General features: G+C 40.9%; 3 protein-coding genes across 3 annotated transcripts; 1 reads left to right on the top strand and 2 right to left on the bottom strand.

The window, feature by feature from the left end:
• Positions 1–3,374: 3,374 nt before the first annotated feature.
• LOC306741807 (putative polypeptide N-acetylgalactosaminyltransferase 8) lies at positions 3,375–8,820 on the bottom strand (the record flags this gene model as incomplete). Its single annotated transcript, XM_079224124.1, has 10 exons — positions 3,375–3,494; positions 3,662–3,832; positions 4,438–4,530; positions 4,717–4,854; positions 5,553–5,738; positions 6,420–6,534; positions 6,710–6,907; positions 7,176–7,362; positions 8,176–8,342; positions 8,519–8,820. 10 exons carry the CDS (start codon positions 8,818–8,820, stop codon positions 3,375–3,377), a joined length of 1,677 nt encoding a protein of 558 aa, XP_079080250.1.
• A 3,811-nt stretch (positions 8,821–12,631) lies between these two features.
• On the top strand, positions 12,632–15,372 carry ribc2 (RIB43A domain with coiled-coils 2; the record flags this gene model as incomplete). The annotated part of the gene is made up of 7 exons (XM_079224125.1): positions 12,632–12,696; positions 12,797–12,878; positions 13,848–14,147; positions 14,231–14,349; positions 14,724–14,939; positions 15,036–15,202; positions 15,303–15,372. Exons 1-7 carry the CDS (start codon positions 12,682–12,684, stop codon positions 15,370–15,372), a joined length of 969 nt encoding a protein of 322 aa, XP_079080251.1. The 5' UTR covers positions 12,632–12,681.
• A 347-nt stretch (positions 15,373–15,719) lies between these two features.
• On the bottom strand, positions 15,720–22,301 carry ada2a (adenosine deaminase 2a). The gene is made up of 10 exons (XM_079223655.1): positions 22,209–22,301; positions 21,316–21,640; positions 20,148–20,367; positions 19,183–19,396; positions 18,972–19,099; positions 18,762–18,852; positions 18,553–18,661; positions 17,336–17,493; positions 16,976–17,178; positions 15,720–16,895 (listed from the first exon to the last, which is right to left on the bottom strand). The coding sequence occupies exons 2-10, from the start codon at positions 21,617–21,619 to the stop codon at positions 16,805–16,807; spliced, it is 1,518 nt and encodes a 505-aa protein (XP_079079781.1). The 5' UTR covers positions 21,620–21,640; positions 22,209–22,301; the 3' UTR covers positions 15,720–16,804.
• Between the last annotated feature and the right edge of the window lie 4,154 nt (positions 22,302–26,455).

Consider the following 26,455-nt stretch of genomic DNA (forward strand, 5'->3'; position numbering starts at 1 on the left):
CGATTGAGATGAGCTCATTAGTGCATTTAATGTTGTGGAAATGTATCCTATTGTTCTTCTAGTGGCCATTTGTCCGATAAATTAAAAACAACCATAAATCAGAGGACGACTGACGCACCATGGGTTTGTGGTTTACGCAGGCAAAAGAATGCATTGTCCATACAGGATTCTGTTTTTCTTATTTATCTATATTCTCTTTATTTAACAAAACAAACCAAGCAAACAAACAAAAGAACAAACAAACTTCTGATGCTGCCTCTCCTGCTCTGGTAAAATAATGCATAGGCCATGCTGGTCCTGTACCTGCTTACGCCTAACCTCAGGTGCACACAGTGTTACACAATTCATAAACAACACCAACAAAAAAAGAGTATACCTAAACAACAACAAATAATTAAACTAAACAAAAAAAATATCTAAATAAAAATATATCCTACTATTTAAAAAAATGTAACTTAAATGAGCAAACATCGAGAATAATTAATACAGTTGAGTGGAACCTGCTCTGGATTCCACAGCGCTGCTGCCGTATACTCGCCAGGAACCATTAAGATTACAGCCAACACCCACCACTCAACATTCCGAGGATGAAGAAGTCGAACGAGACTCCTTGAAATCTACAGGCACCTGTCAACGTTTTAGACTACAGTCCAGTGAGTGATTAGCCTGGATTATCTGAACCCGAGATAAAGACGACAATACAATAGAGAAAGAAGACATGACTCAGGTCACATAATGCCAGAGCGACAGTGGCGACAGGCCTGATAAACTGTGTAGAAAGGCTTTTTCCGTCATCCATGAACTGGGTAAACATAACACCAAACGAGTTGTGTGACAGCATTCATATGGACTCTTTTTCCTACTCTAGCAGATGGAGAGCTGCAACTGGTTAGATTTCCTTTCTTCAACTGGCCGTTCTGATATATGTTTTAGTTGCATTAAAGTAACTTTCATGGTATGACCATTACAATTATCTAACGCTAGTGCTACATTTTCAACACTTAAAATCTTGATGCATCATCAAAGCAAATAAGAACACCACCTAAACACAATTAGTATAAACATTTTACACCTCTTTTATACTACATCAAATTATCATTAAAAACATTAAATGACATAAATATCACTGTATACAATTTAGTTGCGAACCCGCATCAGGGAATGTAAAAGAACTACAATAAATATTTATGGTTTATGAAGTTATTGATTTAGAAATTACAATTTGAGGCTGTTTCTCTGAAACAGTTGGCTGACAGTATAACATGTCACAGCAGGGGTTTGTCAGAGAATAACTAAGAGCACCTAAGTAGCATACCAAGCTACCAACAAGTGCATCTGAGACCGTTGTAGCCGATCACCTCGTTCATCTTGTGTGGCTAGGCCAGGGGTCGGCAACCCGCGGCTCCGGAGCCCCCCCTTTTTTTTGCCCAGTGGAAAATCGTTATCCCATGTTTCCAGACTTGGATAAACATTATCCAGGAACCACTTGAAAGGTTTACAGTTCAGCTTTTCTCTGAGCTTCCTCCTCTCGGACACGTCGCCGGTATCGATTCCATGATTCTGTGTATCATTAGAAATATAAAAAGCTGCATTAACAATGCAAAATGTTGGTAAATCTATATTCTTCAATACAATGAAATCTCATATTCAAAACGCTAAGGAAATACATGTGGAAAGACTGGCTCTAATGGCAGATTGTAATGTAATTGTTGTGAAAGTGACAAAAGTGTAAAACGAAATGCAGTGTTGGTCAAAGATGCTGCAGTGTCTTTTCACTACTTTCAATACAACTTTGTGACTTTTCATAGTATTAACACATGTGTTATTACTTATTTACAAAACTTGTAATAATTGTCTTATTCTAAAAAACATGAATGCTGGCTCTGTTCTATTCAAGTGTCCCAGTGATCACGAGAGTGAGCCGGCATGCAGAATACCAGGACCCTGAAACTGAAGTGGCTAAATGGAATTGTCTGCTGTAAAGAAAACATGTTTCAACATTTCTCAGCAGCTATACACTAAACAGTATGTCTCCTGACATAACATGAATTCAAACAACCAGTTTTATAGATCATGTTTATTTCCAAATGATAAAAGTGAAAATATTGTAAACATACGCCTTTGTCTGAGTACATCAAAACAAAACTTTTTTAAAAGGCTACCGACTCCAATGTAAATCCACAAACTAAGTCCCAAATATTGCTGCTATCCCTTTTCTTGAAACTAGAGGTTCCCCAGAAGAAATTAATGATGTGGGTAATTATAGTCTTTAGAACACATCAATAATATTGTTTACACTCAATAAGTAATATATAGTTCACACTCACCAAATTTCCCCTCAGGGATTAATAAAGTATATATTCACACTCAAAGCTACAATCTTCATTTTGTTTTGCACTGATACTAAGACCCTGTTAATACACTGAGCTACACCTCCCATCATTGTATTATATTTTCAAGATAAATACTTGTGGGTTTTTATAGATACACAAATACATTTGGCAAAACTACAAGTTAAGTTAGTACATTTGTTAGTTTGTTTTACAAAATGTGGTCATCAACAATGACTTTTCAGTCATTGGATGTAGTGTTGTAATTTAAAACAAAACTAATGATAAAAGGACAAATATAAATAGGCAGTATTAATAGACAGATGGTTAATTTACCTCTGAACGAGTTTACTCATCTATGAGCCCTTTCATTATTTTCTTAATCCACTGTTATACCTTACAAAATGTACTTTTCCTCTACCATATGGTGTGGCTTTCTCTGCATAGAGGATACTTCTGCAACAGATAATAATGCACAGTAGTAAGTACAAACATATTACAAGAAAAACATTTGCATATATTTTCAAACCTGAGACATTACTGTTGGCTTTCATAGTTTAATAAAATATATGTGGTGTCCTTGAGTGGAAAGATCAAAGGGAGGAAAAAAGGATTAACTTGTATTTCTAAGTTGCGTAATGGTGGGTATGTCCTTTATAAGCAGCCTGAGGTCAACATGGTCCCAGTAATGCTCTTTTCCATACAGACAGCTTGCATTTGATCCGATCAGCACAGCAGGAACAACAGATAGACTAATTTAACCAGTCATACATTTTTATCTTCAAACATGAAAGAAAAATAACTGAATATGTTTTTCTCCTGTACTTTGAAAACCAATGGCTCTTTAACACTCGACTGATCCAATATAACTTTAACACCACTTCAGTTTAGTATGGTCCACCAAATAGAGAAGCTTTAAATAATTGCAGACGTCATAGCGGTAGTCAAATTTCACTTACTCTTTTACATTTAACAAATACAGGTAATATTATCCACTGAACCATGAGCAGAGAAGTGCACTTCTTGTTGGACACACGCACATGTTTAAAAGGGCTTGATTATGTTTTGGATTTTCCATCTTTGGCCAGAGCATTCCTCTATCAGCAGTTTGCTGTTTTTAATCTCCAGACATCTTTTTGTCTCTCTGTTCTTTATTTCTTTTCCCTAGAAAAGACAGATGTCAAGTGTCAAGAATGGGGATGCACAATATGTTATCTTAAAACATTCAGACAACCAGTCAATATTTTGAGCAATGAGTCCCTAAACTCATCCACCTCTAATTCCAAAGGGTGAGATACACTGAGTTTTGATAATAGTGGAACTTGTAGTACCTCAATGAAGTCCCAATAAATCCCCATTCCTTTCTTCACAGCCTCTTTGCAGTCGTAAAGGCCAGGCTCTGTATCGTTCTTCCCAACGTCAGCTATACACCGGTTGTCATTGTACTTATGGGACTTGAGGCCGCCGATATAAAGCTCACCGTTTGAGCGATAATAGGTTACCTGAAATACAAGATTGTAAAGTTAAGAAGCAAGAATATTGGGTGTTAAAATAAGACAACGGAGGCAAACTATTTTTTGAGAGACTTTAATCATTACTGTTGGAGCCAAAATGGGGTTTTGTTGTTTGAGGGAAACACTGAGTGAATGGGGACATGTAGTTCCTTTATTTGAACACAGGGTGGCACATTCAGCTCAAATGGCATATAGGTAAGCCCTGCTAATGAGAATGTGTGTGTGTGTGGGGGGTGTGTGTGTGTGTGTGTGTGTGTGTGTGTGTGTGTGTGTGTGTGTGTGTGTGTGAAGCACAATCATTTTGACTGGTTGTGTCAACGTGGTAGTGCTGTATCCGGTCTTGTTGTGCTGCAACATGTAAGACTAACTTAATTCAAGTGTATTGGACATGCGGATTAATGCTATGGTGTCATGGAGCAGAGAATAAATGGATCAAAGATACACAGGGCACTGGACATTGGATTTGTTTGTGGCAAGAACACGCGTCCGAACATGTTCTCCCATTTGCCCCCTGGTGGCGCTAAGACTTAAATTGGGTAAGGTTGGAGCTTCTACAATTACTCTTAACCACCCATTTAAGCTGCTTTACTTACTTGAGGTCCATAGTAGTGGCAGGCGTAGGCGATGGGTGTGTTACCTGGTACTTGGCCCTGGTCTACGCACATGTCAGCATCAAGATTCTTCAGCTATAAATGGAGAAGTTCATAATTTTGTCAAACCCCTTCAAAAATGTATAAAACACTATTGCTTGTGGCCGTGAAACATTAGAAAATAAATGAATGTGTCAATGCATGTGGCTGTGACACAAACCGTGCACAAACCCTGTACTGCCTCTACTGCACAAATAAAGCATGAGATACAACTTAACTTACTCCTCCATAAGCGAGTATGTTGTCCCAGGGATCCAATTTGGGATACACATTCTCCAGGTACCATTTGAAAGGTTTACAGTTTAACCTTTCCCTGAGGTTTTTTCTCTCTGAGATATCCCCGATGTCAATTCCGTGATTCTGCAGAGAATATCAAGAGATATGTTTGTGATGTTGGAACTGAAGAAATCCAAATGCACTCATAACTAATCATATATGGACTCTTGGATGTTCATCCTGTGTGTAGAAGCATTAACCCGAGAACACTAACGTTAAAAATAGTCACACGATCACTAACGTCGGGTGAATTTCACCCGATATAATGTACCTGATCAAATATACTTCTCATTGAAATATATTAAAATACAACAATACAAGGCAAGTTGAAGTACTCTTCTTTTCTTTTACCATATAGAACTTCTAAAACCAAAAGCGGAAATCATGGAAAAAAAAAAAAAAAGGCTAAAAATCCGGTGAAGAATTAAGCAATCGTCAATAAAACATTGTTATTTGGTCCACATGTTCCTGTGACATGTGAGTATTGTTCTGTGAAGGAAAAGTTAATTAATGTTAAAAGTCAATGTTAAAACCCATCCGGAAAAAATAGTCACACTATCTCTAACGTCGGGTGAAAATAGTGATCGGAGCAGGAAGACACGCCCACCTTCACTAACGTCAGTGAGCAGCATGAAGCTACAGAAGGACCCACGCAACTCAGACAAAAGCAACACAATGAAAATAACGTAACAACAATCGCTCAGGTGAAAATCACCTGACGTTAGTGTTCTAGGGTTAAGTGGGCCAACTAAGGGCATCACCATTCTTGTTTTGTTTTCTATCTCGAATGGCAGGTTCCAAGCCAAGTTGACGTTGTGTTTGTATTCGTCCATCCAGACTTCTGCTACCCTCAGGGCGTTTCTCTTCATGGCATGGCTCAGGTCAGGCATGTAGGGCTTGTGGGCCCTCTCGATGTGGGCGATCTTGGAGCATGGAACTACTTCAATACTGCCTCCACATGTCCACACCTTCATGAGCAAAGAAACAGCTTATTAGATAAAACTGACTCATTGCTTATTCACCAATGATTATTGTGTAAATACAAGAATGACTACAAAATAGTAAACAAGAGGTACTGTGGTGCGCTCCACAGCTGAATGTCTGTAGTCCAGCCCTTTCCTTTGCACTCTGGGGTGCACAGAGCGCTATTGAAAGATTGAGCCTAATTTGATTTGAGTTGGTTTGTATCTTTAACAATTGAAAGGTGCTTATGGAATAAGCTCACCCGCAGAGGCACAAATACAACTGCTAGTTTGAAGGTTTATGATAATGCAGATCTATAAGTCGCATGTGATATGAAGTGAAAGGAAATCATTGCACATTTAATAATTCCTCTCACATCACATGTTTACATTCTGGCTTCAATTCACCACCTCACCATCATTTCCAATTGCCCTGTTTCCATAACGTGTGTATGCATGTGTCCTCTACAGGTACGCACATTCTCTCGTCAAGTTAGTTTTCATAGATTTTTTTCCTGGCTTTTTCAGGCCCGTTTTGTGCATACGGTTGTAAATGAGACCCCGAGTAATTTTACAGAGTGAGAGGGGTAAATGTACTGAAGCCAGGATCTGTACTCTTTCTTGCTGCAAGTGGGTCTGGGACTGTCATAAAGTGTACTATTTGTTAGATAGGTGATGCTTACTCACACGAATTCCCAGCTCAACATTTTCTCCACCGTACAATTTCATGCCTTCATCGAGGACTCCGATTTCTCCGAGATACTTCCTGTCAGCAACTAGGATCCCCATGACAGATGGACTTCTGAGGCGAAAGAAGAGAACTGTCACAACGGTATGATTTTCATCAGTGTTACCATAAAAGTCAAGCTTTTAAATGATCAAGAGTGCCTCATCCAAGATACAGTTAATAAGACCATAGTGTTGTATTTGTTTGACATGTAGCGTAAATTAGAACAAGACCAACTGATTTCACTTACTTTCCAGGTAATGAGCCGTCTTGGAGTTTGTAATAGTCATCTGAAAACCCCTCGTACATGCACCTTAGAGCCCAGTCGAAGGCGTGTGATGCTGGAAGGTATTCGATAACCTTGAGGTCATCAAAGTTGACTCTGTCAAACACAGGGGACGTCACCACCGTTCGGTCACCCTTGATCTGTGCCAGCAAGGGTTCAGCCCTGCATGAGGAGAATGAAGGAGAGCCGGTTCCCACATCAATGTACCCATCTGACATTTACTGAGCAACCAGTTAGACTGCTGGTTCAATATTTCAGTTTCTGCTAAATTTCAGCTAAATGAAATGTAATATAAAAGGTGAAAAGCTTGAGAATTTCATTTTTTAAGTAAATTGCAAAAGTGAAGCTTGTTAGCACAGATGCAACTAACGTTAAAGACTTTTACTGGAAATATTTCACATTAATCAACGTATAATAGGATTGATTTTACCACAGCTCATGGACTTCAATGTGCGCGTCCAGGATGGCCACCACGTCAGCAGTAGCAGCCCTCCATCCAGAAACCCTGGCAGCTGCAAGGCCTTGCTGCTCATTGTGCCTCACTCTTGAAATACGGAGGATTGGGTTCTGCTGTTCGATCATCTTCACGTATGCGTCAAGGTCTCCCTTCAAGTCGTCTGAGAGGAAAATATGGGCACATGCTATGTAGTTCCTAGCAAGGCAGAGATAAATGTTTACACACTGATTACCCAGAATGCAAAGCAGATTTGAGAAGATTTTGACAGGAAGCCACAATTCTGATCGTAGACATGCTCACAAACTACAGAAAGCAATTTAAATGAAATCTTTAACGTTGAGTTTACGCTGTGACTGTGTCTAAATTTAAGTTGTAGTTCGGGATGTTGTCATGGTTTCAATATTCTGAAAGGTGCTTCTGATGTTTTATTTCACTCATTATCTGTAAACAAGTTAGAATGGACACACTAAGAGAAACATCATTCAATATATTTCAATCCAGTGCCACACATCCACACCCCTGAATTGACTAAATGCAGGTCACAGGCTACATTTATTTGCTTTCCTGCCAAGAGCTAGATAAGGAAATCTATTCCACAAATATGTCAGTCTGGTAAATATAGGGCTACCGACGCCACCTAATTAGCTTAGCATAGCATAAAGACTGCAAATAAAGAGAAATGGCTAGCTTTACATTCTGTGGGATTTACAACTGCTGAAAAAGTAGCTACATAAAAAAAAAAGTCAATTACAATCACAATGTAACACCTTGAACAAACACCATAGCTTAGAACAGTGTCCAAAAGTATTTGAATGAAGCCTTGGTGTGGCAATATGAGCAACAGTTGCCTCGGCACAACGACACATGCTTTATGAGCACAACCTTCCTCCAAGTCATTTTGTAGCCTATAAACAGTGGATAAACTTGAAATGAAACATGTTTGAACAATCTGAATAATTTGCAGCCAACCAACCATTGGAGCTATTGTCATTCACCAATATTATTTCCTTCAGCAGGTTTTTAGGAGTGCGGTCAATGATGCTGCGCAGAGCTCTTTTGATGACGGACAGAGCCTCATTCAGGTAGATCAACACCACTCCAAGGCTTGGCAGGTCCTTTGGGTAACTCTTCTTAAGACACCTATTCACAAACAGAAGGATTTTTAACTAATACCCCCATCTGTCCATCAGTAAGCTGTCTAAAGACAAACAATGAGCTGTAAGGTGAAGGATAGTCAGAAAACAACGATTATTCAACACCTTTTGTTAAGTGGAATGGCAGGTTTGCCGTCATTACAATGATTAGTTGTAGCCTACCTTTTGTCCCTGGTATCTGGGAGAAGTCGATCTAGAGGAAGGCGATTACTGAGAAAAACGTTGTATCCGTACTTCTCATACAAATCCTGTGCCTCTCTTTGGTCGTCCTCAGACAGGTTTTCCCCCCACTGCCTGAACAGGACAGAGTCTGGGAACAGTTTTTTTGACTTTTTCTCTTTGGGGGTCTTCAGTTGGTCGTGAATCTTTGCTTCGGGTTGTTCTGGCTGCTTTTTGACTGATGGCAGTTTGACCTCTGCAGCTTTTCTCTGCCCGTCTCTGTCCTCTTCAGGCTTTTTCTTCATGGTGTCCTTCTTTTGCTCAACAGCTCGGAAATCATTTACTTGACAAAAGGATGTCAGGGAGAGAGCAAAATGAGCAAGAGGCCTACAAGTAAACTATAGTTTTTCAAAATCAAAATATTTTTTTCTCGAGATTTGTGTCCATTTTAATAACGTCCAGAGGTAAATTAGGCATTAACACAAACTGACTAGACTAGATGAAGACATCAGGAAAAATAAACATAAAGCGCTAACAAACATTCCTTCAAAATAAAGGAGAATGTAGAGAATATAGTGTTGTTCCATTTATTAACTTGTGTTTAAATTTGACCTCATTAATAGACAGCAAAAATAATAATAATCGCAGAAACAATTTTATTAATATATTAAACACCTCAGGGGAGCATTTTTCTTTCTCTAAAAGACAAACATGCTTGACTGCTAAAAGCTATGCATTAAAGACCTTTGTTGTGTAGTGAACTGACTTTTCAATCCTTCCGCTTACCTTTCTAACAATGTCACTGAACAAATCAAACTGAACCAAACTTTCTTTACATTTCCCATCTTCAGTTGAAGTGAAAAGGTGATATTCAACCCGATAAAAAACTAAATAAATCAGATCAACGTATACGAGAAGAAAGATAAACCATTGCTTTAACTCACAGAGGTTGCTGGTGTTTGTCTCCGCGTCTGAAAGAGGTCTGATGTTAAGCGGTGCTTCCAGCTCTTTTCTCCCTTTTAACATTCCCACGTAGAAGACAAGCACCATCACGCCCAAAACCAGGAATATTCGCTTAAACTCTCTTGCTCTCATACTGAAAACAGCGACTGATCCCCCAGCAAGAGAATAAAAAACCTCAGACTATAGACGTGCACAGTAAGATCAGATAAATAGACTGACAAGTTCAACAACAATGCTGTAAGATGTACTAAACGTAACATGGTGATGCCTTCTTCTGTTTAGAGGGCGAGACCTGTCCTCCCTCCGCTGTTTGATTGCACAAGGTGCACGTGTTCCTATTGGGCTGACATTGTAAAGTCACCTGCTTAATTACAAATCTGAAGAACAACCGGCACAATGTAACATAGGTTTTTACAAGTAATTAATACGGCCATATAACATTTTGGTAGTGCTGTATCCGGTCTTGTTGTATTCTGTGTTGTGCTGCAACATGTAAGACTAACTTAATTCAAGTGTATTGGACATGTGGATTAATGCTATGGTGTCACTGAGCAGAGAATAAATGGATCAAAGAGACACAGTGCATTGGATTTGTTGGATTGGATTTTTTTTTAACTTTCCGCGACGCAAGTAACGTTTCACAAAATCGCTCGTAACTATCCTTTAAATTAATTAATCCTTTAAACGGATTTCAATAATAAACACATCTCCGTGACCGTGCGGGCATGTAGGAGTCGAACGGCATCTAGATTACCTTACCAGCAACAACAACATACTTTCAGTGTGAGCAACCGTTTACTGTAACCACACTTATTAAAAAAAAATGAACCTCCACCAACCTCTTCATGTTTCTAACCGGTTCTCCCCACTCAGCGACACACCTGCTGAGAAAGCAACTCTGGTTTTTGGCAGCTCCATTCTGCTGCCCCCACCTCCACTCGGAGGTCACTAAAGTTAATGTGGAGTCGGTGTGTATTTGCAGACTTAATCCCAGGTACTTTTTACAGCCTATGGTAGCATAGTAGTTCAACTTTTCACCTATAATCGAACTCCGGCACAAAAAGGTGACAGACGGTATTATTTAGAATCTCACAAGCTAATAAATAGGCCAGCTGAGCAGGCAGCCTACCCAATAGAATTAGACATGAACCGTAGACCTATGGCAATCAATCAACACAGCAATCAAGCAACTCATAAGTCCCACAATATATTGTATTGAAAGATCAGTAGATAGCAGATTCAGCCACAACAAGACATTAAAAAAATAGGCCTAAAAAGGTCTAAAATGATTAGGCTAAACACATCCAGCAACAACATTAACAACAACAATAACGATAACAACACACTCAACAACAACACACTGTCCGGTGTTTGTCCGAAACAGAGCGAAGCGCAGCAACGACGAAAAGGGCCTACCAACAGCTAGCCTACAACAGAAATTAAGAAGACATTGCTTTGCATTACATGTTTATTTGTTTGTTTTTCCAAGAAAGAACAAACACATAGGCCTACAACCAATCCTTTAGCCTCGTCCATAGGGCCAGCAGGCTGGATGAAACCAGATAACTCTCCGTTAGTAGAGCGGGAGACGACGGTTGGCCGCCAAGTGAAATCTGCGTAGGACAGTGTCCCTCCATTCACTCCTGAACTTTTTTGTTAAGTCCTTCTCCAAAGCATAATCAGGTTGGCCTTTCATTTGTGGAGCATTGACTGTCTGCGATCAAAATGATTTTGCTCCTTTTTTCAGGAGACATGTAAAAATCTGGCAAGTATTTGTCATTATTGTATGTTATAAAGGCTTAAAACACTGTGTAAAAGGTTAAGAAATGTATTGGAATTTGTATCATATTTCTCTACTAAACAATTGAAAATGAACATGACCAAAGCTTTTGAGATTACAGAAATGAAATGTAACCTATTTTACATCTTCTCAAACTGTTTTGTTTGCATAGAGCATTCAATGTCCATGTTATAGGCTTTTTTATGTGTCCGTGTCCAGGCGTTTCAGAGATTTGTTTATCTCCCTGAAGCAGTTCCGGTCCAGCTGAAGACAGAACCCATTATTGCCCTCCTCAAACATCCAGACAGGCTTTTAGAGGCAGCTAGTACACTGTTTCCTCCCCAAAATGACTTTCTGCCTCTCCTTTTCCCACTGTCATTCTCTGTGTTTGTGTAGACAGAAAAGTGGCCTTTAGTGAGGAGTTTAGGTGGGCCAGCAAGTGGCAGAACTCTCAGAAACTATACTAATACTATTATTTACAACCACAACATATTATTTCCAAAGAAAACTCCACTCAAAAGGCAGTGAAAAGCCAGTCAAACTCTCTTCCCTGCTCTCTTCCACCCCCCCTCCCCCACAGACAAGCTCGCCGCCGTTGTTCTATACCATTACCGTAATGTACCGCATGGCATTGGAACGCTACGCTTCTTAGCGTTCAGAATCCGTTGGAATTACGTCGATGGCGTAAATATTTGAGGAGTTACGGTAATCTTAGTTTTGCATCATGTTTGCATATTACCTCCTGTGACAGCTCCTGTCGCCGGCGACAGAGAGTTGCGCTCTTTTTTTTTTACGTGTGATAAGTGACTGACAGGCTTGTCCGTCCAGGGCGGGCCCAGCCGAGTCCGAGGGCGGGCCCGGCCCCCCAAGGGCCGCCCATAGCGCCGGGTCTGCTTAATCCATGACAACAAAGAGTTCAATTAATTTGTGTTGCCACAGAAAAACGACAAAAGTGGCGCAGGAAAGCAAAAAATGAGTGCACAGATAACCATGAAGCATAAATAACCATGCATATAGTTATTTGATAACCACATTTAAGAGATGCTTGTGCAAAATGTTATCAACAATGTTTCGGTATTCATGTGATGGCCGGTACATATTATTATTTGATCTGACATACCTCTGCTCAAGCTGAAGGTAAAACCAAAACATATGCAATTGTTTCTCAGTTACAACGGAAAAAAACGAAGTCCCACGAACGCTCGCGAACTCTGGTTTCTTAGCAACCAGTGTGTGTACAGAAAAAAAGAAGAAAAAGTAGCTCCGTTTGTCGCGTCTTACGTTCAAGTTTAACACCGCCACATACTTTATTCCTGCCGAAATGTTTGCCGCGGATTTGCCCTCAGACCGCGACGCGAGGATAAATCTACAAAGGTGTCGCGACAGAGAGACTGAAAGACAAGAAAGGATTTTTAACGACAAAATGAGGACGATCGGGGTAAGATGACGCTCGGTCTTCGTGTTCGTGGAGGGATGCGACCGCATCAGTAATGCCGTCGCGTAGTGTCACTTTGTTCTAACTGTGCTGGTCCGTTTAGGTTGACAAGGAAGCCTTTGACACACAGATGAAAGAAAAAAAGAAACGAGAAGAGGCAGCAAAAGAGGAACAAGCAGCTCATGGTGAGTTCAGAGAAACGTTATTTTAATGTGAGGTCCGAGTCTGTGAATAGTATCAGTTACCTACTTTAAAGAGCTTTAGCAGAGACAGCGAGTGTGCGTGGCAAGCGCGTGGCTGGCGTCAGCCAGTTAATTATAATCTATATAGCGGTTATAATCGCTGTCACGCTCAGGTGTGCATGTTACGGTTTGCCTGGTGGAAAAATCCTTCCAGTGTTTATCTCAGAGAGTTAGACGAACAGTCTCCTCAAAGTAATGTCTCATAATGGTGGCATAACAGTATGACATATGGTCAAATAAAAAAAGGCTGGTACATTATACATATTATGGTATATAAGTGTAATATATTATGAAGTTAAATGTAGTAGTAGCAAACCCATATTCAGCATCATTGCATATCGTAAGTAAGACAAAATAAGAGAAAAAAAACGCAGCTCCTTCCTACTATGATCATACAAACTGATTTAAGAAATGTGGCTCCACCCACTTAGCTTGTCAGCTTCTCGACGGGTGACGTTCACATGCAGCTGTTTGGCTCTTGAATGGCGAATGGCGTAATGATCATAATTACGAGATAGTATCTCATAACTATGACTACAGTATCACAATGAATTTTTTATTACAGTGGCAAAAAAGGGCTTCCATAGTATCATGGGTTCTGGGAGGGCAATTTATGTAAGTAAATAGCAAAAAAACAAAATAACATGGATGAACAGGAACATAATTATTGACACATTATTGACACTATTGCGTATTTTGATACTTTTGGACAGCCAATCAATAACGGTTCAACAAAATCCCCTGAGGTCGGATGATTAATGTTAAGATGTCCGACATTATGTGGACAGAGAACTATTTTGTTAACACTAATATAGGAATGCACTACTTTTTTTCCGTTTCGGTTGTCACATGTTCTGGTCGTGTAAGGTAATGACAATAAATGACCCTGCAGTGGACGTGTTCTCCATACAGATGCTGATATGCTCCACAATAGCAAAGCAGCCCGCCTCTTCCACAGCAGAGAAGTAAAGCAGAGGCGTGCGATGGAAAAGGCCGCTGTCGACCACCGACATCAGCACCAGCAGCCTTGGTGCCAGCTGCAGTTTGACCTGGAAGACCCAGACCGCTGTGGAGAAACAGACCTCCCTGGTCTGGTGGGCGAGGACCTGGTCAGTGAGAGCCGGCAGCAGAGACAGAAGGAGCAGCTCAGAGAGTGGCTCGTTCAGCAGCAAAGTGAGCGAGCAGCAGAGAGGCAGCAACGGAAGCTTGAGGGTAGGTTTGTCTGATCCCATCCAGGGTGCAGGCATTCGGTCCACATAAAATAACATCCCCTCATCTCCTCCACCGTTTTTCAGAGCAGCGCTATGACCAAAGCCGCGCAGACATGCACACCAAAGCTCTGCAACTTCAGGGCATTGAGATGGAGCGGAGAAAAGCAGAAACTATCGCCACGAAAGAGTACAATCTGGCCACGGTGAGTCACCATAATTGCTCAGACTGTCAGGGGGAGGTGGTTAAAAGTGCTATCAAACCCTGTCATTGGTATTACTTCTAATAACAAATCCTTAAAGCAACATGGGAAACATTCTGAAGTGCACATTGTTTTTGCATGTACCATATACAAAGGAAATCTATTTGTCTTTGTTGTGCCTGTTTTTGATGAAAGTAATGACACCATGCATGTTTTGTGTTTATATGCCAGGTGCTGTGGGTCTTTTGACAGTTTTTATATTCAATTAAAAAGTTTAGAGATATTTTTGATTAATTTGAACACCCAAATGGCATTGCAGGTGCAGTAACTACACTTTCTATAATTTACATCTTTTTGCTGGCTCTGGATGGACAAAGAGTGAAGAGAAGCGTTGTCAGCAAGGGGAACGCAATGACGAGAGCAATCAAACAGCTACCGTGAACCACCAGCTGACCGGCGTAGGTGCCGAACTCGAACCCACCCCAGGCATGCTGGGAGTGCCTGGTAGTCGTCCCAGCAGTGATAGGAGAGCGCCTCCGGAGAGCCTGCAGCAGATCACCCAGTTCCAGAAATATCAGATAGAGGAGAAAAAGGTAAAAGAGGAACACATGATACTTAAAACACATGCTCTTCATGATCATTCAAACACCTGTTCATTAGGTGTGTCTGGGTTATCTGTGCACCTGCAGAGAGCAGAACTGGAGAGAAGGCGAGACGAGGAGCAACATGACCGCGTCCGCATGGACTCGAATCGCACAGCTCTGTTAATAGAGAGGCAGCAGGCAAAACTGAACAAGCAGCTGAGACGACAACTGGACAGCACCAATGTCCAGATTGCAGAAAAACACGAACAACAGTCAGTGCATCGTTCTCTCAGTTATGCACATGTGCAGTACACTCAAGCACATATACACGAATAGTGTCTCACTCTGTTTCTAAACTGGTGTCATTTTAAGGAAACCGGACATTCAAAGAGGATGCATCGACGACAGCTTCTTCTCCCAATTCAACACCTGCAGCAGATGATGGACAACTGACAATGGTGACGCATGAGAATAACATGGAATAAACTACGCAAACTGGAAATCAAGTTGTTTTTAATTATGTCAAATTGGATTTCAGCCGTTGACAACATTTGAATATGTCTGGATGATGCGGACAGTTGTTCATAAAATATAGCCTAAAACAGACATTGTAGAAGCTCCAACCTTACCCAATTTAAGTCTTAGAGACACTAGTGGGGCGAATGGGAGAACATGTTCGGACGCGTGTTCTTGCCACAAACAAATCCAATGCGCTGTGTCTCTTTGATCCATTTATTCTCTGCTCAGTGACACCATAGCATTAATCCGCATGTCCAATACACTTGAATTAAGTTAGTCTTACATGTTGCAGCACAACACAGGATACAACAAGACCGGATACAGCACAACCACGGTCAAAAACTATTGTGCTTCCCATCCCTCCCCCCCCACCTGTTCTCATTGGCAGGCACTTACCTATATGCCCTTTGAGCTGAATGTGCCACCCTGTGTTCAAATAAAGGAACTACATGTCCCCATTCACTCAGTGTTTGCCTCAAACAACAAAACCCCATTTTGGCTCCAACAGACATGTCATACTTTATTTAGTTTCTGATCGTCATAGATTACATCAAATGTGCCTACATGAACAAAATGGTCAGCTATGCCCTTTTATATATCAACAGCAGCTACAAATCAAATGGACTCATGTGGAAAGCAAAAAATAATTATGCTGTGTCTTTAAAGAAGTGTTCCAAACCCCACAGGATACGATACCATTTTAACAAGCTACTTATTACACTCTTACAAAGCACAAGCAAACCAAAAACACACCATAAAGAGCAATCAACCAATACTTAGCGCCTCAACCAGGCACTGTTACAAACATAGACACATATGTGCAAACACATATGCACACACGTGCACACATATGTGCAAACACATCTGAATCTTAAAGTGCAAATACATTTAAAAAATCCTGAATAAAACCAGACATAACAAGATGCCTTTGATTGAAGCTATTTCATATCTGTGGTTCAAGTAATCCCCCTGAATGTTAAGTGACAGCTCATGCCTGTTTCACACTGGCCAGTTTATTTACTGTGTACAGCCAACTTCCACGCTGTGGCAACGTGGAACAGGCTCTTTTTTTTAAAGCAGATGTGACTTACTGTAGAAGGAAATGCAAAGGTGTTACTAATAACATTAACAATGGCTATGTTCTATGACATTCATTTCCATACTGTGACATGCCAAACTGTCTTTTGCAAGAAAGGACAATATCTGACCCCCAAAACTAGCTTTATTGTCACATTGGCACCGTTTTCCACATTTCCCATTACCATCAATAATTTACCTGTGGTACAAGCTTTCTCAAAGGAAGCATGAAGGCATTTGAAGATTGCCCGAGAGGAAAAAAACAAAACAGTTTCCTTCTAGAAAGCATTTTCAGACACAAACGTATCCCATCTTCTTTGCCACAGAGCCAGAGCTTTCTCCTGTTGCTTTGAAGTCAAAGAACTATACCTGAAAGACAGACGGGGAGATGTCAGTGAACGCACGCACAATTCAATTGTAGTTTGTAAATCTTCTCAGCTTAGCCTCACCTAATAGAGTTTATAGCCAGCTCTTTGAGGGAGCCCAGACGGGATCTAATCCCACCAAAGCCCACAAATGCTTCATAGAAGTCATAAGAGAGTCCTGAGGCACCGAACATGGCAGGGTCATCAGAGCTGATGACCACCGGGTGGTTTTCTGCCATCAGTGCAGCTGCCGGGTGGTTTCGCATATCATTTACTAGCTTCATCACCTGAGCAGGGATAGGAAGAGAGACATTCGTTTAAAAGATGCACGACCAATTGAATTCCACCCCTGTCTGGTCATTGTATTTTATGTATTACACTATAGTAGCTGGGAAAAGTAAGTATTTTTTAGTGCACAGTATAGTTTACAAGATGATAGTGTACCTGGTTGGAGATAGGGCACACTTCCAGAGCCACCCCTCTCTTTCGGGATAGCTCCTTGGCCACTGGGTGGCGAAGCAGAGCAAATCCATGGCCAATACGGGAAGTGTTCAACAAGAGAGCGTCCAACAAGTTCTGGTCCACATCGGTGCCCTCGAGATCTGTATTTAGCAGAGAGAAATCGAAATGCATGCTATTTTGGGATGTTTTTACTACGCAACACGTGATGATTGTTAAGTATTTCCTCTCCCTGATATCCACTCTAGGTAATGATTTAATTTATTTGGTTTTGCAACAATTTGGGATAAGAAAAGATAATGTTAGATAAAGGTTTGCATTGTACTTTGCATTTTTGCTTCAGGCAGTGTTTTTACACGTTTACCAATATATTTCTATGACTTTGCAGCAGATATGCATGAGCATAACTTCTCTGAAACACCTACATATATGATGCTTGTCACAATTGACCACAGCCCGTCTTAACTCAAATTAAAGAGATGCTATGGCTGCTGTGGAATATGACCTGAAAAAGATTGTGTCCTCACATGACTTGTACTCAGGGCGTGACATTTCATTTTTAGCTCCCCAGCAACTGTGGCAGGTGGCTTTCTGGAGTTACTCAACACTCAACACTTTCAGCCAAAATGTAGTTGTTGGGAACTAGTGTTTTATTTGATTCAAGTATTTAATTATTCTTGGAAAAGTGGTGGTGTTTTAAGGATTAATTCAAAAGATAGACAACTAAACTGAAAAAAGGTACAACAAAAAAGATTTTAAAACCTATTGCCTATTTACAGGTGCCTGTGTGCGCGCGAGAGAGAGAGAGAGCGAGAGAGAGAGAGAGAGAGAGAGAGACACTACTGCCGTAAAATATAGCCTCCAAAGTAGAAGATATCTTACTTTGTATATCGTATGTAACTGCACTGCTCGAACATTAAAAAAGGTACCGTTTAACCCAAATAGATTTTCAGCAGTCTCTCAACTGAACCACATATACGGCCACGATATTAAACAGGTATTTATGAAGCTAATTGCCGTGGCTTTTCCAAAACTTGGAAATATCTATTTTCCAAATTGCTACTCCTACTCATTCACACCAATTTAATCTGGATAAAGTTGATTCTCCCTCGACCTCATGTAGGGATTAACCTCTGAGCCCCACGGCGCAGTGTATGATGTGCAATACTGTCGTTGTTCAAACTGAATGCTTATGAGCTCACCGGTCTCTCCCGCATGGAAAAAGAAAGGGAGCGTCAACCCTCTCTCTGCTGGCAGTGACAAGGCATCTCTGAAGTACCACAGGGGTCGGCCTCTGTCCTCGCGGCCCACCTGGACACGGAGACAACAACAACAACCTTTTTCCAACAAATAGAGCGGTCATGCTTTTACATTGGACATGTCTAAGTAATGCTCGCAAACTCATGCTCACCATGTCAAAACCAGCCATGATATCTGGGAAGTCTCTCTGCAGCTTCATCGCCTCCTCCACAGCTCTGGCCATCACTGATGCATTCACTCCCCTGATACCAGTACAGTGTGTGATCAATGATGACATCTACAGCCTCATCGGTCTGCCAGTGAGCCATTGAGCAGTAAGCCATTCAGACTACTACGTGGCATCTATTGTAAAGGTAGTCACCTATGGATTGTGAAGATGATCCTTGCTCCAAAGAAGTCCGGGTGGTCTGCTGTGAACTGTCTGGTGACCTCCTGGTAGGTCTTCAGAGTCCAGGCTGTGTCATGAGTGCTGCCGTCCAACTCGTATATCTGAGTGACAAAACAACAAAACACTTACTAACGACTATAAATCAGCAGACGTGTTGACTGCGATGGCCGTGACTTTGGTGTACCTCTGGGAGTAAAGCTCGCAGTTCCAGGTACATGACGTTGTCCATGTAGAACTGGGTGAGGCCTTGGTAGTAATAGTCTCTGAACACGGGAGCATATGTGACCAGGCCCCACACTGCGAGGAAGGCCTGTTCAAACAGATCCCATACCACATCCTGACTGGGGTAGACCGTCTCTGGATCCTGATCAGTGAAGAGCGTCATGTTGCCCATGATGCTGCAAATGGGAAGATTATAATGGGTTCTTTGACCAGTCGATGAGATTTACTTGTTAACACTTCTATGAAGAAGACCTTGAACGACCTGGAAAACAGTGGTGACCTTTAGCTGCTCTCTAACGCACAACCAATAAAGTCATCCAAAAGAGGAAATATGTCTCATTAAGAGAGTAATTAAAGTATTGTATGGGACATTTGAATACAAACTGTATTGTGTTAAATTTAGCTGCCATTTAAAACTGCCGTCCATACAAACAAAGGTTTTCTAAACAGAAATGAATATAACACTAACGTCTGGTGTTGGAGTCATGTGTTCATGACCTTATTTCCTGTAGAAAACGCTCTCTTTTCTATAAGGGTTTCAGGTAACTGACAGGCAAAGCAAAGTGTGATGATGACACATGCCACAACAGATGCGATAAATGGTATGCAGGCGTCAGTAGCCGTAAATGACTTCCTCTTCTATTTTTTAACTGCATGCTTTTGTGTTGACACAATAATACATTAGAGGTGCGTTTGGGGTCATTGTCCTACTGGGTGGAAACGTGCACACTGGTACACTTCATGGTACAAAAAGTTCATAAGTTTACATGACACACAGAAAAAGAAAAGACAAAAAGTGTAGACTCAGAGAAGAAAAAGAGCCCAATCATCAGGATGTGATATATAATAAAATATACTGTTTGCTTGTTTATAAATATGTGGTATTATTTGAACAAAATATTTAAAGCTAAAAAATAAAATAAACACCTGTTGTCAAGCTCCGTGGTATTGATCATCTTGGCCCTGAGGTTTTCCAGGAGGCTCCAGTGAGAGCAATGTGGGAGAGCTTTGGGCGATCGGGACGAGAAGATGAACCGGATGGACTGGTTGTCGGTGAAGCACATGTAGCAGTGGGGACGATAGGTCACGTTCTTCACGAGCCACTCCACGTCTACCATGGACAAGTCGTGGACATGGAGAGCTCCCCCTGAAACAGTGAACCACAAAACCATCAAGAACCTGAAGTCTGACTCTGGTTTACTGACAACTCGTGAATCTCTCCTGTGTGAAGAGATCCAACTTTTGAGAACACAATGAAAGTGGGCTTCACACACCAGCATCACTGACCCTCCACAGCCTCCTGCAGTTGTTCTTAATCTGGTCATACTGGTCCTGATTAACAGATTCATTGTTCAGCAAACAGAATGTCATGCAATAGTGGAAGAATATCCATCCCCTCGAGTCCAAGGCCACGTCTTCAAATGTCTTGTTTTGTCTGACTGTCAAGGATGTTCAGTTTACTATGAAGGAAATCAGATAGTATTCACAACTGAGAAACTATAACTGTGGATTAGGGGATTAATCAATGATCATAATGGACACAATGTATTAACTAATTGTTTCAACTCTAAACACGATCCAATGGAATACACCAAATCTGCAGCAATGTGATACTGATAACAGACCTTTATTTTCTGCTAATGTTTTTAGTGATTAATAATAATAATAATAATAATAACTTTATTTATATAGCACCTTTAAAAACAAAGTTTACAAAGTGCTCTACAGAGAAGCAAAGCATAGTCAAAACATAAATTAAATACCGTTAAACAAAAAGGACCATACCATAAAGGCAATGAATACAATAAAGCCAAACAAATAACCAAAAAGAGCAAATGGAATAGAAAACAAACGGCATAATTGATCATAAAAGGACGATATCACTTAAAAACAATTCTATAAAAAAAAATTATTAAGGCATTTATCGTATACCTGGTTAACATCATAACCAGGTACGTGTCCTTTTATAGATCCATGGTGTTGTGTCAGCATTATGTTTTTATAGTTAATTTAGAAAAAGCTGCCCACTGCTCAAATGCATTGGCCAAAGTGAAATGTGTACTACTATGCTACGAACGTGTGCGCCTGAGCATACCTTTAGGCATCTTCTGGAGCAGGTTGAAGACGGGACTGGTCCTGATGAGGTCCCTGGCCTTGAAGAAGTGCATGGCGGGAGGAAAGGCTGCTCTCGCCATCTCCCCCTGCTTCATTTTAAACAGGACAGCGTCCAGCTTCTGCTCAGCGTCGGTCAACACCACCTGGCCGCCTGTCTGCATGGAGGCTTCCAGCCGGATGAGGGCCTCTCTCTGCCGGGGGTCCGGCATGGCCAGGCCACCGCTCAAGTAGCACAGGAGCAGGCAGGCCGCCGCCGCCAGGGGGCGCTGCCGCGATGCCGCCATGGCCCCGGAGAGTTAGTGGGGCTTTGAGGAAAAACACAAACTGGGTTAGTGAGGAAAGCTGCTTTCCAGAGCAGAAAAGTTCGTTTTTTTTTTTACAAGTGGAAGTAAACAAAAATAAACCTTCAAGTCCAACATCAGCCAGAATAGAAAGAAGAAAAAGACACGTTGTTTAACCCACTCAGCAGTCATGTCCACCATGTTTACATGTTAATACTACGATTACCGAGTGAAATGTGTGAGACTCGTGTACACAACCAGAGGATACATAACCAACCAGCAATATCAGACCGTTAACTCACGCAGGTCGCCGTGTTCATTTAAGATAAAGATATTTGGACTTGTTTCGTATTTAGTAGGATGAACAGAGACACGACACAAGGCAACCGTTACATTCCCGTGCGTTACTCGTAGTCGTGTGCAGTCTTGTTCATGTAAAACATTGCCATTTAACGGAGAGCTAGTGCTTTATAGCTTAGCTGGTGCTTCGACAGCGGGCGACGATTTAAGTAAACAGTCCAGTAAAGAGTCACAAACAGAGAAGCACGACGAAAACCTGCTCGACAGTGTCAGCTTTGGTCGAATAGCTTACTTTATTATTTCAGTGTCAAAAAAGTAGCAAACGTGCAAATAAGCAGCGCTAAAGCTACGTTGGGGTCTTTGTCCGTAATATTTAGTGATCGACTAGAAGTGTTTATTTCCTGTGTGGGGCGCAAACCTGAAGTCCCGCCTCCTCCCCGATACGATTGGCTGAAATTCAACCGTGACAATCATTTCATTGGTGGACTGTAGGGTATAATAACTGGCAACGCAGGGCTTTTGAAATCAATATCCAATCCCCGATGCACCCCGGGGACGTACTAGTTTATGGGTTGCTTTTGGGGTTTTTTGGGAGACACTTTGGATCACAAAAGAATTCATCAAATAATACAAATTGAAAAATACTGAGCTTTGGCGGTCATTTTGAACAAAAATGCAAGCAAAATGCAAATGTAAAACAAAATAACTTCTGTTGCATGACATACTACATTTATTAAAAAAACAAAACACTAATGGCATATTGTGCATGTTTTAATTTGAAACATGCATACATAAACAAAAAAAGCTTGATACAGCATGAGCTGTATGACAAAACAGACAAATAGGTGTCAGTTCTCCATCCAGTCACAATAATGCAAAGATAGACACCTGATAAGTATTCCACTCATCTCAAATGTAGATCTTAATGGCAACACTTCTTCTCAGACAAAATACATAAGCTGGGGTAACTGAATTTAGTATAGTTCTCTCCCAGATTTAGCAGATTCATATAATTACAAAAAATGTAAAACGATAGATACATAATACTCGACAGAGACTCAGGTTAAGTATTTTCAAAGTTCTATTTGAAATAGCACCGTTACCATAAATATGTATCTTTAGTTTGATTTTGTTTCAATTAATTCATTATTTTACCTTTATACAATATAAACTTGTTTTAAGAAACAAAAGCATAAAGTCCTACACTTATTCCCATATTTGTCCTTTATTTTTTTAACAGATGTCAGATTTCTTCTACTCCATAATATTTACTATTAACTTAAAATATTGTCTTGTTTTTCCGACTTTCATTATGTAGTTAAACAAACCTGCTTACTAAGTATCTTAATTGCATGCCTCATTTTTATTTTTTTCCAGAGCCAAGTTCATCCTCTTTAAGCTTGAACAAAATAATGTACTTGTTTGCTTACAAGGAGCCCTTGAAGGAAGCCTGAGGAGCCATGCTGCTTCCTCCTGACGTCACAGCGCATCTCCTGCAGACATGAGACGGTTCAAACAAAGCAGCATACAATCTGTGGAGGGTGTTCGTCAAGACTCAAGAGGATAAGCACTAATTGAAGGCGATGGCGTGAGGCGCTCCAATAGAATAATGCATTGTTTTGCATTGGCCCTCTTGTTTTGTCTGTTTGCATTTCATTACTTTTGGCCTTTCAGTTTCGTTAACATAACAGATAGATGCCCCATTGCTATGGCACAGCAACGCATTATGCATTCATGTATATTGTTTTCCACAGCAGTGTTAATTTAAGTACAACTGCAAAAGTCCAAAGTCCCCTTATACTGTTAGTGACGTGACTGTTAGTGTAAGCCTAGATTGACAATGATTGAACTGACTCGTTGAAAAGTGATTTATTTCTAAGAAATGTACAGTATAGAAAATACTCTGTTCCATTTCCAAAATAATCTATGTCAGTCAGATAAGAACTTGTAAACGTCACTGAAAATTAAATGTACAGTTCTTTTTTCAATGCCACGATGCTATCGAGGTAAAAGACAACTGCTTAAAACAAAAAAGAAATATCAAGAAAATAGAAACATACACCACATTTATATTAAAACAAGTCCAAAAATGTACAAAAATGCTTGAAAGAGAAAATAAATATGATTCACATTTAATCACATCTAAATGGTTTTCACTAGTGCAGAGAGATGACAGCAGAGTAAAGTGAGAGATGAATACACACTTCCGATCATCTGGTGCCAGTTCTACACACCAGAAACACACACACGCACATGCACACGCACACACACAGACACACAACATATATACAGCATAAGACAGTATCACAACCGCAGACCTTTAAAATCCACACTGTCCTTCATGCATTAGACAGCACGAGTTGACACCCTACCTCCAAAGTGACCCTATCAGGCCCACACAATATTGAGACAATTCCCTATTTCAACTAAATAGCCTTGTGTGACACATTTAGAAAACTGTCTCACAGCTTCTAGCACTTTCCTATTCCACCATCCTCCCTTAAATATTTCCTTACAATGCCTTAGGTACCTACTACTAAGGAACATAGTAAACCCATAATGATGCCAAACTCTATGCAGTCTATTACAGACCCTAGACTGGAATACCGCCTACTTTGTGTAGTTCCAACAACCTTTAGTCAGAAAGGCATGTCATCTTTACAGCTTGAGACCAATTTACAGACTCCCATTTCAGACATGTGATGTCATATTGTCCATTGTACTCCATTTAAAAACAGATAATGAAAGTGCCATCCCATTCAAAAGATTCAAGGATTGCTTCATTTACAGAACGCCCATCAATGTCATCGTCAGCAACCTGTGACCAAGGTGGTCCTGTATTGTAAGGCCATTTCAGTTCTGTAAGACTACAAACTAATAGTGGTGCTACAAATCATCAGCTAGTCACAACGTGTTGACCCACAGGAGTCTGGCAGAGCAGAAAAAGAAGTTGAGGGACTCAGTAGATGCCAATGAGGTAGATTAATTTACTGTCATCACTAAACTGCACAAGTGGGGTTCACAAATGCAACATGGATACGATGAGGTGAAGGTGCAGGACGAAAACCTCCACGGACCACATCGGTTATGAGAACATGCATTGGTGGCTCTTAAAAATGGTGTTGGAAGAAATCCCAAATTCATTGTGATGGAAAACTATACGATAACAAATGTAATAACTAAAATGTGATCCATCTCCCTTCAAATCAACTTGGATGAAAATTAAAAAATACCAATGGTGGTGAGGTGGATCCATTTGCCACAGCTGCAGTCCCATTTTCCTCGTGCTGCTCCTCCCCCAAATAATGCAGAAAAATACCCGTATAAAGAAACTGTACACCCTGAGGATCTGTTTAGTATTGACATGGGGAAGAGGAAGCACTCAAATAAGCAACGCGCAGGGCTGTGAATGAACAAAGAAAGAACACACTTTCAGCTGGAATGCAACAAATGTCACAAATATAAAGAAAGAAAAACAAGCGCAGGATTCTATGCGTATGTTCTGTGTATGTGCATTTACCAGCTAGCAGAACATGTCATTTTAGAATTGCCCCTGTCTGGGACAAGAGATAAGGATATATTTTCATACATATATGCGTTTGACTAAAAACAGGACAATTCAAGGCCACTCAATTCCAGGATGATTTGACTAAAATCCATAGTGCATAACAGAGTTATGTAAAGTCGGATACAAATTGCGCCATTTTTGCCAGTCACTCACTGCTAGTCAAAGACATTCTTGACAATGAAGGCAGCTTTGAATAGATGCATATACTGCGTGTTTACTCCAGAACTAGAGAAACACTGCAAGAGTCGGGGTGGAAATGGACAGCAACTGGGCCTTTTTCCAGACGGTTTATGCTTAAGACAAAATGATCAGTGTTTGTGTACTTTCACATGCAGCTAATCTGCTGTACACACCTTATTGTCTACACATTCACTCATACATTCACAAAGGTAATCAAGGCAATTGCAAGGGGCCTGTGAGTTGACTGGGTTAGGGTGACAGTCTCATAGTACCTCCTTTTGTACACCTGAGTTTAAAGGGTTGGAACAGAAAATATCAGTAAAAACAACAGTCCCGCTCGTCTTCGTCACAACCCTCCTCCGTTCTGCCAGCAGACAAACAGCTCCACCAACTACTACAGGCAAAGGACGAGATAGGCAGGCTGTGTTCAGTGTACTTTTGTACCCATTCATGTGTCCATTGTTCAAAGAGAACAGGGCTGTCCAGTGTTCTTGAAGTCGGGGTCCTCTGTGTTGGCCTGGTGGTTAATCACGGCTGCCCTTCTGCTGGAGGACCCTAGTTCATGTTGGGAAGAAACCCTTGTGGAGAAGTGACCTAGAGCAAGTCAGAGAATCCCCGTCAGTTCCACAGAGCTCCATGTGAAGGACGGCAAGCAAAAATAAATTGTTCTCCAGGGCTCAAAAACATTTCACATCGTCATCATCATCATCATCATCATCATCATCATCTCGGCTATTCCAGCTGCCTGGTTGGATCTTCAAGTTCAGTGGTGGGCAAAACGGAGCCAAAAG

The sequence above is a fragment of the Taurulus bubalis genome (assembly GCF_910589615.1).
Source record: "Taurulus bubalis genome assembly, chromosome: 9".
NCBI classification, from domain to species: Eukaryota; Metazoa; Chordata; class Actinopteri; order Perciformes; family Cottidae; genus Taurulus; species Taurulus bubalis.

Excerpts from the sequence above, each read along its gene's own strand:
- ada2a (XM_079223655.1), bottom strand. The coding sequence starts at position 21,619 with ATGGCGGCATCGCGGCAGCGCCCCCTGGCGGCGGCGGCCTGCCTGCTC. Across the intron at positions 20,368-21,315 it reads GCTCCAGAAGATGCCTAAAG|GGGGAGCTCTCCATGTCCAC; the intron begins GTATGCTCAGGC and ends TCACTGTTTCAG. Across the intron at positions 17,494-18,552 it reads TTTCCATGCGGGAGAGACCG|ATCTCGAGGGCACCGATGTG; the intron begins GTGAGCTCATAA and ends TGCTAAATACAG.